General features: G+C 50.3%; 1 protein-coding gene across 1 annotated transcript in view; it reads left to right on the top strand.

Moving 5' to 3' along the window:
- STK10 (serine/threonine kinase 10) overlaps nucleotides 1-13566 on the top strand; it is an 88508-nt gene extending 74942 nt beyond the window's left edge. Inside the window, exons 13-19 of the mRNA XM_005879365.2 lie at nucleotides 159-251; nucleotides 2267-2396; nucleotides 4188-4312; nucleotides 5461-5649; nucleotides 6189-6314; nucleotides 7135-7248; nucleotides 11230-13566. Of these exons, the coding sequence (XP_005879427.1) occupies nucleotides 159-251; nucleotides 2267-2396; nucleotides 4188-4312; nucleotides 5461-5649; nucleotides 6189-6314; nucleotides 7135-7248; nucleotides 11230-11370 (918 nt within the window). The 3' untranslated portion in view covers nucleotides 11371-13566. The remainder of the gene's footprint in view (nucleotides 1-158; nucleotides 252-2266; nucleotides 2397-4187; nucleotides 4313-5460; nucleotides 5650-6188; nucleotides 6315-7134; nucleotides 7249-11229) is intronic.
- Nucleotides 13567-15053: the final 1487 nt, after the last annotated feature.

Raw genomic sequence — 15053 nt, 5'->3', positions numbered from 1 at the left:
TGAGTCAGCAGTCAGGAATGTGCCAGTAGGTGCCACCTGTCAGAATGGCTTGCAGGAGGGGGTGGGCAGTGCCTAGAAGCCTGAGCCTACTCTCTGGTGTCCCTGACCCAGGAGTTAGGGAGTGTGAGGCGGTGCCCTGACCCAGCCACTCTCTGCAGGTCAAGAACGAGGTGGAGAAGCTCCCCAGGCAGCAGCGGAAGGAGAGCATGAAGCAGAAGATGGAGGAGCACGCGCAGAAAAAGCAGCATCTTGTGAGTCCTTGCCCCTCGCTCAGGGAGTGGAGGGGCTCGGGAGTCCCAGGTTGAGACTCTGAACGGTGACAGGTCCTCTCTGTTATGCCTACACCCTGCCCCTCGAATACGCGTCTGTGATTCTGAATACCCGAATCCAGCCCGCCCTCTTGTCATCCCTGTTATCACCTCTCCCCTGCAGCCTTCCTTGATTGCCCTCGCTCCAGCTGGACGTGAGTTCTCCCATCTCTTGATACCCCAGCCCTTCACATCCCCCTCTCCCAAAGCCTTAAGTGCCTCCTGCCTTGTTTTAGGGCTGTTGGTATGTCATAGCCCCTTGATCAACCCAGTACATCCACCTGTCCACTTGGCATCTTGGAGTCTCAACGACTCCAAACCCACGATCTCCCAGACCTGGTCCCATTCTCGTCTTTTGAGAGCGTACCATCCTGCACCTGGTTGTCAGGCCAGAAGCCTGAACTCCTGGCACCTCCTTTTCCTCCAGTCCCTCACCACCTCCTGAAACATGGTTTTCTGTTTTTCAATCTCCAAACTCTCTCTGGATCCATCAACTCGTCCACATCTCTGCGACTCCCTAGCCATTGTCATCTTTTGCCGGAACTGCTACCGCCTCCTCCCAGCCAGTCTCCCGGCTTCCTCTCGTGTTCCTCTGCAGTTCTGTCACCAGCCAGTGTGATCATGTCACCCTCCCCCACAGCCCTGCCTTGAGAACCTTCAGTGGCTCCGCCTTTGTCTATAAGACCAGCTTCCTCATGTGCTTACGAGGCCCTGCAGGTCTGGCCCGGCCCCTGCCAGCCTCTCCCCCTTGACTCAGTCCCTCTGCCCCAGCCTTACCAGCCCGTCGACCATGCTCTCACTTTCTTGGTACATCCTGTCTCCTCTGCCCCCAAATGCGGATAAATTTAGAGCCAACATTGACAAAGGCTTTGTATATGATCTGGTTTAGCTTCATCCTCCCTTTGCAGAGGAGGGAATTAGAGGTGACTCTGAAGAGTTAACAGTGGGGGCCGAGGCCCCAAACTCAGTCTGACTCCAGACTTCATGTTCTGTCCAGGACACCCTCACTTTTCCCACAACCGTGCACGAGGGTTCCTTTTTCTCTGCATCCTCGCCAGCACTTGTCGTTTGTTGCTTTGTTTACGATAGCCATTCTGACAGGTGTGAGATGGTACCTCATTGTCGTTTTGATTTGCATCTCTCGGATGATTAATGACTTTGAGCATGTTTTCATTAAAATTTTTTTTTAAAACTCTGGTAAGATAGACAGAATGTAAAATTGCCATCTTAACTATTTTCAAGTGTAGAGTTCACTGGCATTAAGCACATTCACACTGTTGTGCAACCAGCACCATCCTCTGCAGAATTCTCTCATCTTATAAAACTGAAACTCTACACCCATGAAACACTAACTTCCCATTCCTCCTCCCCAGCCTGGGCACCCACCATTCTACCTTCTGTCTCTGCAAATTTAGCCTCATATAAGTGGAATGATACAGTATGTGTTCTTTTGTGACTGGCTTATTTCACTTAACATAGTGTCCTCAAGATTCATTTATGTGGTAGCGTGTGTCAGAATTTCCTTCCTTTTTACAACTGAATAATATTCCACATTTTATCCATTCATCTGTCTAAGGACACGAGAGAGGTTTCCATCCATGGCTATTGTGAATAATGCTGCTATGAATATAGGTATAAAAATCTCATGTAGCTCTAAAAAAAATAACCACGATACCATAAACATCCCCCAAAATTTAAATATTTCACAAAAGTTGCTTAACACCCTTCGCAGTCAGGTCAGTGTTCACATTTCCAGTTGTCTCAAGCACCCCTTTTCTTATTTGTTGTTTGAACCAGGGCCCGTACAAAGCCCACACATCACCATTGGTTGCTCTGCTCTAAGTCTCATTTCCCTGCTGGACATGCCCTAAGTTTTCTTTGGGGTCACGCTGACTTCTCTTCTGTCATAAGAATAAAAGCCGGCGCTGAGCAGAGGCCTGTCCTCCCACCCCCCGCAGGACCGGGACTTCCTAGCCAAGCAGAAGGAGGACCTGGAGCTGGCGATGAAGAAGATCACGGCCGACAACAGGCGGGAGATCTGTGACAAGGAGCGCGAGTGCCTGACTCGGAAGCAGGAGCTCCTTCGAGGTGGGCGCTGGAGCGGGCGCTGGAGTGGGCGCTGGAGTGGGTGGGCCCAGGGTGGCCTAGAATCTGTCGGTGGACATCCAGCCTTGGGTCTTCTCCATCCTAAAACTAACCATCGCGGTGAAGCTTGAGGAAAACCCCCGCTGAAGTCAGGCGCGAGGCAGAGATGCCCGTCATCATCGGCGCTACTTGAAGTGATTCCAGACGTCGAGGGGAAAACAAGGCGGTGATGGAGATGGGTGGGAACTAAGTGAGCTGGATGCCTGGGGTGGCAGGGGGCGCGGACAGCACTGAGCACCTCTTATGACAGCCGTCCCGTACTGAGCGACTGCTCTGCCAGCCCATTTTCATGCCTTACTCGCCCTGAATCCTCACCTCACCCCCTACAAGGCACACAAGGCAGGTCCACTGTTCTCCCAAGGTGTATAGATGAGCAAACAGGCTTAGTGAGTGACTGTTCTTTGGCCGAGGCTGCAGTTCATGAGGGGTCGGGTTGGCCTTGGATGCAGATCTCACCTGGAAGGCGAGCTCTTTACTCTTGTGCGCAGGCGTTCTGGCGGGTTTGCATGCTGGCAAGTCCCTCGTAGCATGAGACGTTCCAGGGACAACTGTGTGGGTCCCAGCCAGAGGGAGGAGGCAGGGGGCACACCGGGGAAGAGGGACCAGGACAGTGCGTGTGCCTGGCTGAGGCACTCAGCTCAGAGGGGGAGTCTCTGGTGTAGGGAGCTCTGAAGGGCAACAGGCCTCTTTCGGAACCATGGGTTTTACCTTTTTTTCGGGGAGCAGAGATTGGGTGCAGTTCTGGGGCATGTGCAAAGCGAGCTCTAAATGCCTAGAAATCTGTTATGTGAACCACATTGAAAACAATTGGGTGGGTGAAAAGTGAGTTTGGAGCCTGTGGGCTTTTGTGAAGAAGTAAACACGGTGCCATCTCCGGCTCATTTACAGGTGGGTGCCATAGCCGGGGCTCTGATGGCTCGGTACTCGGTGTGGACCAGAAAAGTGGTCCTCGATGTCCGACGTTCTGAATAGAGCACGGATGTCTCGGAAAGCCCCGTTTGCTTTGTCCCGTGATGTGCATAGGAACCATGCTACCTGGGGGACGGTGGGGTTGACTGTTCCCATGTACCCTGGGCAGACTGGTTTCATACGACAGGAATGCAGTGAAGCAGACGGAACGTTTGCAGTGGGCTGAGCGCCACCTGCTCTGTGACTTGCAGGCCATGAAGTGCTCTGTCTGACACCAGCTCCCCGCCCTGTGGCTGAGCAAAGTGTTGATTAATAGACCTCAGGGACACAGGTGAGGAAAGTGAGGCCTGAGAGCGGGAGGGACTAGTCCAGCCGTGGGCAAACTACGGCCCGAGGGCCGGATCCGGCCCCTTTTGAATGAATAAAAATAAAAAAAAAAAAAAACCGGACCCTTTTTTTTAATGATGTTTACTTTGAATTTATATTAGTTCACACAAACACTCCATCCATGCTTTTGTTCCGGCCCTCCGGTCCAGTTTAAGAACCCATTGTGGCCCTCGAGTCAAAAAGTTTGCCCACCCCTGGTCTAACACCAGCTCCCCGCCCTGTGGCTGAGCAAAGTGTTGATTAATAGACCTCAGGGATAAAATGCCATATTATTGCCCTCGTAATGCATATAATGGACAGGGAGGGTCTCACTCATTTCCCGAGGGTTTCCGTTTGCCTGTTCGGAGAGCAGAGTCATCAGCTGGGCTGTGGGAGGGGAGGGGAGGGCCCGGTGGGGCTCTGCCCTCAGCAGCTCACCGGGCAGTGTGTCCTCCGCAGACCGGGAGGCGGCCCTGTGGGACATGGAGGAGCATCACCTGCAGGAGAGGCACCAGCTGGTCAAGCAGCAGCTCAAGGACCAGTACTTCCTCCAGCGGCACGAGCTGGTGCGCAAGCACGAGAAGGTGCGGCTCCGGGTGGGAGCGTGGGAGCCCGCACCGTGATGGGGCACCACTCGGGTACCATCTGCTCCCAGGGGAGTGAGGCTGGCCACGGGGAGGCCTGGGGAGGTTCTGGCGGACGTCTCGCCTTGGCTCCAGGGGCCAGAAATAGGGGAGACCATGCAGGGCAGCGATGGTCCAAGCAGCTCCCTCGCGGACTCTGACACCCATGTCCCTTTCATGCCCTTTTCTCTTTCCTCTCTCCTTTTGCCCCGCCTTTCTTTCCTTTGTCTCTTCCCCATGGGTTCCTTCAGAATACTTTCAGGTATCACCTTAAACATGTCCTCTGCCAGGAAGCCTTCCCTCACGTCCCCAGACCAGGTGAGACCCAGCTCTACATCTGGGTAATCGTCTGTCCTGGTTTAGTCCCCTTAGTGGGGACACACACAGATAACTGAGGTCTGGCTGCACAGCTGCCGTGGGTAATTCCTAACCTAAGCCGCTGTGGTGGCTCCGAATCGGGTGCTCAATCCGGCTAGGAAGTCAGGGGAGGTGACACTGGTACCAAGTTCTGAAATATAAATGCGTGTTAGGTGAAGGAATTTATCAATACTTCTAAAAATAAGAATTGACACCTGCCAGATACAAGCTTTGAAATGGCACGCCAGCATTGATTAGATGGCAGGGCATTTAGAAGAATCCACCAGCTGCCGTGGGTAATTCCTAACCTAAGCCGCTGTGGCGGCTCCGAATCGGGTGCTTAATCCGGCTAGGAAGTCAGGGGAGGCTTCTTGCAGGAGGTGACACTGGTACCAAGTTCTGAAATACAAATACGTGTCAGGTGAAGGAATTTATCAAGACTTCTAAAAATAAGAATTGACACCTGCCATCAAAATGATAAACCATCCGTTTCCGTGTACATTTTGCTTTGAGATGTGAGCTTTGAAACGGCACGCCCGCATTGATTAGATGGCAGGGCATTTAGAAGAATCCATACTATTAACAATTTTTAAAGTGAGAACAGACAATGTTACTTAGCAGCAGGTGTGAAATGATACAGCCTTGCTCTGCTGAGCATTCTGGGCCAGGTGGGTCCTGGGCTCCTGGTGACACACCGTACACCCCGTGCCCGGAGCGCAGCTGACCTCGGCCCCGCCGCCTGTCCCCCTCAGGAGCGGGAGCAGATGCAGCGCTACAACCAGCGCATGGTGGAGCAGCTGAAGGTGCGGCAGCAGCAGGAGAAGGCGCGGCTGCCCAAGATCCAGAGGAGCGAGGGCAAGACGCGCATGGCCATGTACAAGAAGAGCCTGCACATCAGCGGGGCGGGCAGCGCTGCCGAGCAGCGCGAGAAGATCAAGCAGGTAGGCCCGTGGGGTGCGGGAGCGGGCACAGGTCAGGTTTACCTTACAAGGTTGGCGAACATAAAATAGAAGGTGCCGCAGAGGGTCTTGGAAAGAGGTGTGCAAGTCACACAGCTCAGAAGCCTCATAACCTCCCCGGGACCCCTCTCTGGTGGACAGAGGAAGCTTGGCGAGACCTGCTCATGCCTGCTCCCTCACACTGCAGTGCCTCTACCCTGCAGCTTCCTCTCCTGCTAAACCCCTTCTCATCCACCATGACCCCACTTGCATGTCACCAGTGTGGCTCAGAGACTGGGAGGCGCTCCTGCGTGGTACACACGCTGTCCTAGCACACGTCCCAGCACAGTGTCCTGTCCCCACCAGCCTCAAGGGCAGGGGCTGGGTCTCAGCTCAGAGGGAGAACTTAAAACAGGGGAGGGGGCACAGCCTGAGTGCTGTGGGGTACTAGTCCCTCTGACAGGGCCTCCCTGGAACGGCCCGAGGTGGGCCCCCAGCCCAGCCTGAGGTCCCTGAGGCACCCACCCCTCTCTCTGTTGCAGTTTTCCCAGCAAGAGGAGAAGAGGCAGAAGGCAGAGCGGCTGCAGCAGCAGCAAAAACATGAGAACCAGATGCGGGACATGGCGGCCCAGTGCGAGAGTAACATGAGTGAGCTGCAGCAGCTGCAGGTACCGGCCTTCCGCTGCCCCCCTTGGCCTCAGATTCCCCCAAGGCAGTCAGCTCAGGGACAAAGACTCTGCTAAGAGGGAAGGCTTCTCATCTGATGACCCAGGGTGCTACGCAGTTGGCCAAATCACCTCCCCTTCCCCAGCCATCGTTCCCACATCCATAAAGTGGGCGCGGGTGACAAGTCCTGTTTTGCAGGATTGGAGTAAAGCTCTGACGTGAGCTGAAAGTGCCTTGCTCAGGGCCTCACAGTGGGCAGGCTGCTGGATTTCTCAGTCATCACTGTGTTTTGGGAAAGGGTGTCCTAATGACCCTAATACCAGAACCAGATGCAGACAAGAAAGGAAAACTACAGACCGGTATCTCTCATGAACACAGAGGCACAAATCCGCAACAAACTATTAGCAAACTGAATCCCAGAATTATACACCGTGACCAAGTGGGATTTATCCCAGGCGGGTTCAACATCTGAAAATCAATTAGTGAAATCCTTGACATCAGCAGCCTAAAAAAGGAAATTCACACGATCAGATGCAGAAAAAGCATTTGACAAAAGCCAACACCTGTTCATGATAAATACTGGCAGCAAACTAGGAGTAAGGGGAACTTCCTCAACTTGATAAAGAACGTCTACAAAACACCTACAGCTCATCACCATCCTTCTGGGGAGAAGCTCAAAGCTTTCCCACGAAGAACAGCACCCGGTGTCCTGGTGCTGCCAAGCCCTTCGGTGGCCCCTTTCCCCAGGGATTTCCCTGACCACCCCCTCCCCGCTTCCTGGCTCCTGAGATTCTTACCTGTTCTGCCTGGAATTTGTTCCAGAATGAGAAGTGTCACCTCCTGGTAGAACATGAAACCCAGAAGCTGAAGGCCCTGGATGAGAGCCATAACCAGAACCTGAAGGAATGGCGGGACAGGCTTCGGCCACGCAAAAAGGTAACCGTGTCTGGGCTGGGGGCTCAGAGGTAGGCTGTGCTCCATGCTGTGCCACAGGTGTCTGCCTAGGAGGTGCATACAGATAAGACACACATTTATAGGTTTATTCTAAGGAACCGGTTCACACAGTTGTAGGGGCTGGTAAGCCTGAAGTCTGCAGGGCAGGTCACATCAACCTAGGGACGAGCTGGTGTTGCAGTCTTGAGCCCTCGAGTAGTCTGGAGGCAGAAGTGCTTTTTCCTTACGGGGCCCTCAGCTGGTTGGATGAAGCCCACCCACGATATAGAGCAGCGGTTCTCAACCTGTGCGTCGCCAACCTGTGGGTCGCGACCCCTTTGGGGGTCGGACGACCCTTTCACAGGGGTCGCCTAAGACCATTGGAAAACACATCTATAATTACATATTGTTTTTGTGATGAATCACTATGCTTTAATTATGTTCAATTTGTAACAATGAAAATACATCCTGCCTATCAGATATTTACATTACGATTCAGAACAGTAGCAAAATTACAGTTATGAAGTAGCAACGAAAATAATTTTATGGTTGGGGGTCACCACAACAGGAGGAACTGTATTAAAGGGTCGCGGCATTAGGAAGGTTGAGAACCACTGATATAGAGGGTGATCTGCTTTACTCAGAGTCTACTGAGTTAAATGTTAATCACATCTAAATAATTCCTTCACAATGACATCTCAACTGGTGTTTGACCAAACAACTGGGTACCACGGCCTCACCCGGTTGGCAAATAAATTAACCCTCACAGTCTCAGTGTGGTCACTTTATTTATTTATTTTTTTAAATGCAATGACATCTCAACTGGTGTTTGACCAAACAACTGGGCACCACGGCCTCACCCGGTTGGCAAGTAAATTAACCCTCACAGAGTCTCAGTGTGGTCACTTTAGATGTACGAAATGAATACTGTACAGTGTTATGTGGAAAGTCACCAACCCATGGTACAGGCCAAGGACATGCTCATTTCCTTACACTCGCCTAATCTCTCTGAAGAGAGCGCTGCCCTGATTCTCTTTGGTGCTGTGGCCGGAAGCCCTGAGGTTTGTTCTGCCGTCACCCATCAACTCAGCTTGCTGTAACTGTGGTCTGGACAGGAGGCCGCTGCTCACCTCAGCTATGTAATGGCCTTGGAAGTCCTTGAAGTGAGGCTGCCCTCCCTCTGCTAATGGAGCTTTCTGGCTGGAAGCTGGCCAGGGTCCCAGCACTTCCTTTTTGCAGGCCCACACGCATCAGTTACTGTAACGACAGCCTGCTGAGACTTTCGATACTTGACACTCAGATCAGTAATGCTCCTGCATAGGTTGACTCCGGAGAGGAAATCAATATTAACCTGCTTTCTTACCTGCGGGTTCTGTATACCCTTGGCACTTCCTGAGAAAGTTAGAAAAGGAATGGGTTACGTTGCCTCTAGCAACTGCCTCATATCCCAGATTGCTCCATGGGGATACCTGGGCTTCGGGGAGATATTACAAGTGTGTTTGAGGAGCTGGCATTGCATTTTGCTGAGGGGGCTGCCTCTCCAGAATCCCCTATAGAATTGTTCTATCATTAGCGACCTGGGTTGCTGCTAGAACACTGACCCAGAGGTGATTTCCATTCTGGAATAAATGTCCTTTAACCCTCTTGCATTACAGTCAGCAGCCTTGAGATGCTGTCTGTGTATGGGTTCAGGGGAGATGACTGTGCATTGTGGAATATTTTTAGAAAAATTCAGATTTCTTTTGGTAAATACAGAATATCTTGTAGGGTCAATGAAGTGTTGCTTAGGTCATAGTTAGAACGCGGCCTCAGACAAGTTGGGTCTTCCCTCCTGAACCTTGCTTTTTGGGGCTGTAAATGTGAATGACAAGTAGTCCCTAAAAGCAGGTGTTTGTAAACTACTGCCCATGGGCCATCTCTAACCTACCCCCTGTATTTTTTTTTTATATATTGTATTGATTTTTTACAGAGAGGAAGGGAGAGAGATAGTTAGAAACATCGATGAGAGAGAAACATCAATCAGCTGCCTCCTGCACACCCCCTACTGGGTATGTGCCCGAAACCAAGGTACGTGCCCTTGACCGGAATCGAACCTGGGACCCTTCAGTCCGCAGGCTGACGCTCTATCCACCGAGCCAAACCGGCTAGGGCTACCCCCTGTATTTGAAAGTAAGATTGTATTGGAACATAGCTATGCATGTTCATGGATATATTGTCTGTGGTGGGTACTGCACTGTAACTGCAGTGAAGTCGTGCCAGAGAACTCGCAGCCTGCCTACAAAGCCAAAAATATTTCCAGTTTGGCCCCTTACCGATACAGGGCTGTCATCTCCCGCCTTAGGTTACATAGAGGAAGAGATGTGGTTGGTAGAATAGAATAGTGTGTAAGAGGCTTTGAAGTAAGAGCGACGTAGGATAAAGTCCTAGCTCTCCCGTTACTACCCGTGAGACCCTGGGCAACTTACTAAACTCTCTGTGGTAGTTATTAGAATCAAGTTGGTATTCCTATAGCAGAGGTCCCAAACTGATGGCCTATGGGCTAAAATTGGCTTACAGATCTTAGATTTGGCCAATACATAGCAATTTAAATTTTTTTGAAAGTTACCAACTAAATTTTACATTAAAATCTGGATTTTGCCCCGAGTAGTTCAGTTGGTTAGAGCATTGACCCACTATGCCAAAGTTGTGGGTTCGATCCCTGGTCAGGGCACATACAAGAATCAACCGATGAATACATAAATAAGTGGAACAACAGACTGATGTTTCTCTCTTTCACCCCCTTTCTCTTTCTCTCTAAAATCAATCAATAAAAATTAAAAAAAAAATCTGGACTTCCAGCTTCTTTTGAAAACCTAGAAACTCTGGTAACACTGGACCCATCAAACTACATGACAGCCATCTGCTAGAACAGAAAAGCTGCCCTCTTCAGACATGGCTGGTGCTCTTCACCGCAACGCAGTCCCCATTACTCCCTACTGTCTCACGGCCAGCTCTCTCCACTCATGTAATCATCTGGCTGGCTCCCATGGACACTGGGTTTTGTAACTTCCGTTGCAGGCGCTTAAACTTAAACAGTACTGCTTTTATCTTGCATATATGTTTGCTTGCCACGAACACTTTGATATTAATACATCCAGCAAAGGAGAACTTGAGCCAAGAGTCTGTGTGAATTACCAGAAATTTCAAATCACTCATGTCTGTAGCAATTTTAACACGTGCTGGCCCACGTTCCCGAGTGAGCTGAGCCACGCCCCAGCTAAGTGCATTTGTTTACTTGCAGTGACTGGTGAATGCACACATTTACTAGACCTGTTTAGTATATGTAAAATTACAGAAATACATATAGAAAATTTTTCTGTGAATTAAACTCTTCATACATGCTTAATTTTAATGACACGTAGGTGTCTACATAAGTAAAAAACAGGTAAACTAATTTGTCAATTTTTTTTTAACATGCATTCAGAAAACCTCCTCTGTTATATAATGGACTTTTGGCTTTAACAGACACCCCTTCCCCTGAATTACTTCATTATATCAAGGTTTTACTGTGTTTTGAAAACAACTCCTGGTGATTTCTGTGGGGCAGGGCCCTGGCTGGGAACACTGTATAACTCAGACATTGCTGCTCCCCTATTAAATCTCTCTCCCCATCTTCTACCTCAGGCTTTTCTCCACTCCTTTGGCTGTTTTCCTGCCAGCAGATTTGCACCTGCTTCTCCCACACCCCATGTAGACTGGCATTGCCCCAAACTGTAGCCCTGGGCTCACAGGAAACTCCTATGTGGCTGTGGCAGGAGGATGGAGCAGGTGGTGTTTACTTTCTGGGTGATAAGCTCTAGGGAAGGAAAGAGGGAAGACCAAGTGACCCAGGCACCAAGGCCCAGGAGGGAAATTCCCAGAGAAGGCCACCTTGGTGGGGGTCCTGAGGTTGGAAGACCTGTGTCCGATGGAATCTGAGCTCCATCTACCCTCTCTCTGTCTTAGGCTCTGGAAGAAGATCTGAACCAGAAGAAGCGGGAGCAGGAGATGTTCTTCAAACTGAACGAGGAGACCGAGTGCCCGAACCCCACCACCCCAAACAAGGCCACCAAGTTCTTTCCCTATAGCTCTGCTGATGCTTCCTAACAGCCGCTCGGGGCTGTGGCTGGCAGGCTGGCGGGCCTCTGTGCCCTCCCACTCTCTGTGAGCAAGTAACTCAGGACCCTTCCCTCTTGCTTCCACACCAGCTCGAATCCAGCCCCTTGCCCGAGTGACCCGTGTTCCTGACTTCGCGCTCACTCATGGAGGATCGCCTAATTTTAATATATGTTCTCTTTGAACCCCAGGCCCCTTCAGGCAGTCAGTGATTCGGGTTGTGGGTGTGGTCAGGGTCCAAGAGGAACGAGTGTGCTGTAGCCTCGAGGCCCCTCCTGTTTGCCAAAACACCAGTCTTTGCTGTCTGTGGGTGCAAAGTGCTGCCGCTGAAGTCACCATGGGCTCGTCCATATGCTGTAATTCTTGGTGGCTTTTCAGCCATTGCCTGCAGTGTCAGACAGGAATCATGGCTCCTCACAGCCAGCTGCTCAGGGGGTGCCCTCATTTCTCCACTTTCCCCAGTTTGCTTTCCTCTTGAGGCCATGTCTACAATGGGAGAGCCAGAACTGTTCATTCTCCTGGTCCCAGGTCTTTCATGCCATCTTGTGTCTCCCACTTCCTGCACACACACTCACATACACACACAAAGGGCTTGGGCCCCTGGGCCTCTCGTACCAGGTGGGCTGGAGTACATTTGCTGCCTGAGCCACTGAGTATGTTAGGTGGAGCCGCTGGTATGGGGCATGTTGGCACCAGAGGCACAAGATGGCACAGGGTGAAGTCTGTGATTCCTTTTGGCCCCCATGTGGTAGTGTGTGTTCAGGGACAAATGGGTGTGTTCACCACCCAGCACTTCCACAACCCAGTCTGTTTCCATCTCACATTTGCCCAGGTGAAATGGGAAGGCTGTCTGCCTCTGCCCTGTGCTCCTCCTATTTCAGGAGTCTGGCCTTATACTTCAGAGGTCTGGCAGTCCTCAGGAAGCAAAAGCATCAGGGAGAAACTAATGCTTTTTGCCCCCCCGGAACATGGCAGAAGCAAAGCTTCTGTAGCTCAGACAGAATCCTGGACCTTTGGGTCATCAGTTGGCCTCCCAGATTCTGATCCCCAAGGCTGCAGTGTCGATAACCCAATGAAGGCAAATGCTCAAACTGGCATTCGGCTTATTTACAAAAAAAACTTTTTTAACCTTGATTTCTAACTTGAAACAAATATAAACGAATGGCTTCTTCAGGAAGATACCTGCTTTAAAGAAACGAGAGAAAACTGAAGGTGATTTTGAGAAATCATATGGGCACATTGAGTCTGGGTGCTAATCTGCTAGTGACAGAGTGAATGCCGCCCCCAGGAGGACTTTCTCCTTCTTCATTCCTTATGGTTAGGTTCGAAGCTTTGTCTTTCTAAAGCAAAGTCTTAGCACTGGCTGTAATCCTCTCCTGGATCTTGCAAAGGGAGAGTTGCCGTTCGAAAGAAGGGACTCGGGGTGCCCTTCTCACAGATGCAGTAAAGATGCTCTGGAGGCTGGGGGAAGGTGATGGTCCTCTTAGGTTAGTGAGCATTCAGCTTGCCTGCTTCGGGATTTGACCCACATGGGACACTGGTCAGGTATCAACAAATGAAACAATTGTCCCTTTTGATTTTCTTAGGTGCACAGATGCTGGAAAATGTGAACCAGCAGCAGTGTAACTACAGAGCGTAGACCCAGTTCTGCCAGGGGAGGCCGGTACTGGCGAATGGTCAGGTGGGGCTGATTTGGGCTTTGTTTACAACACATTGCCTTTTGCAGCCTGGGGTGTGAGAATGAGTACTATTAGGTTTTATGGCTCAGGCAAGTCCTTCCCTTACGTGACTTGCCACTCACGTTGGAATCGTGTTCGAGTTGCTGTTTCCCTGCTCAGTGCCACCGGAGCCCTAACAGGTTCCCTGTTCGTTCTGGACGGGGTCTGGTTGGGCCTTCCGGCCTCACAGTTGAGCCAGTGGGCACTGCCCATCGCGGAGAAGGCCCGCAGTGTTCCTCAGGCCCCGTGCTAACGTTTCCTCTGTCAGGGACAGATGAAACTGTTCCTCCTTTTCAGTCAGTTTATGGCAGAGTATATATAACTAACTTATATGTTCCCTTTATGAAGGATAGAAGTTATTTTTATGTAGTTTCCAAACTTTATACAAAGCTTTTGTAAAATGTTCTCTGCAAAGTTAACTGCAAGAATGTAAATATGCTTCTAATAAAATAACAAAGGGAGAAACTCTGTTTGCCTTTGGGGTTCTTCTCTCGGGCTGCAGTGGGAAAAGCAGGGCACACTTCTCCACATGGGCCGGACAAGAAAGGGTTTACCAGCTCCTGAGTACACTGGCCACACAGCAGGTGACTTTAGGTTATCTGTCCTGAAAGTCACGCCTGGCTCTGTGTGTGTGTGTGTGTGTGTTCTCTCTACAGACATTAACTGTTATTCTCATTTAACAACATTCAACCACCAAGAGTTTTCACATATTAACTTAATTGAATCCTTTCAATAACCCATGAGGAAGACACCGTCATTCCCACTTAACAACATTCAACCACCAAGAGTTTTCACATATTAATTGAATCCTTTCAATAACCCATGAGGAAATTCCCATTTTATAGATGAGGAAATGGGAACTCAATTCAATCAATTTTGTTAAGAACAAAATATTGGGAACCACCTGACTACTAAAAGGATTTTTTATATTGTCACTGGAGAAATTCAGTTTCTCGGAGCATACCAAAGACTCTACCAAGATTTAATAAATGAATATTAATCATACCTGCATAGCAGAGATCATCCTATTTGTTCAGTGAATTCTACCTCATTTCTTTTTCAGTCACACAGAAGAGCACATCCTTTAGCAGCCCTTCCAGCCTCTTAGGACTGAGTGAGTGGGCACTGACCAATGAACAGTGAGCAGGAACGACTTTCTGAGATAAGGCAGTTGATAGCTAGTGCACCGCCCTCTTTCCCATTAATACCGGAGACCATGAATTGCAGATGGTCTAACTTTAAGATAGAGAGCTGGCTGACCACTTTGGACTTCACACAAACAGATATGTGTATTAAGGTGTGAAAACTTAGTAATGGGTCAGCTTGGCTAGGAAACTACATTTCCCTGAATTTTGTTCTTGTCTGTTTCCGATTAGGGTGGGCCACAAGGCAGATTCCTGTGACGGATTTGGGGGTGGAAGTGACACTGCAGTCATTTTGTAGCCCAAATACATCTCTGTCGGTCAGCTCACTCACCTCCGTGGTGTGAGGAGTGGCTGGTTCTGCAATGGCTCCACATGCCCTTAGACGTAGAGCCTCCTTTCAACTTCTCTGATTCCTGGGCCAGGTGTGGGTGTTCAGCGCTGTGACACAGGGCTCCCGCCTCTGCAGGACATCCATAGCACCAAGGTCAGGGGCAATAAGAACCGACAGGTTTCAGTCTGACCCCAGTTCACCTATGCTTCTCTCCCCAACCTTCCACCCATCTCCCCTTCCTGACTTGCTTGCCCCGTGGACTTTAAGACCCAGTATTGCCCGGGAAGACAACAGCCTTAGAGATTGCTTAACTAGTTTTGACAATTATATAACTGTTAGGTTAGGTGGCTCAGGAGGCGGCGCAAGAAATAGAGTCCAGTGAATCAGAAAAGAAAGGAAAAGGTTTATTTCTGCGTCCCCGGAAGACCCACGTACCCCCAAAGACAGGGCACGTGGATTCACACCAACAGGGAGGGGGGC

Source organism: Myotis brandtii, unplaced genomic scaffold, assembly GCF_000412655.1.
Source record: "Myotis brandtii unplaced genomic scaffold, ASM41265v1 scaffold6, whole genome shotgun sequence".
Lineage (NCBI taxonomy): Eukaryota > Metazoa > Chordata > Mammalia > Chiroptera > Vespertilionidae > Myotis > Myotis brandtii.
The sequence above is the reverse complement of the archived record's forward strand: the minus strand, read 5'-3'. Positions and strand labels throughout refer to the sequence as shown.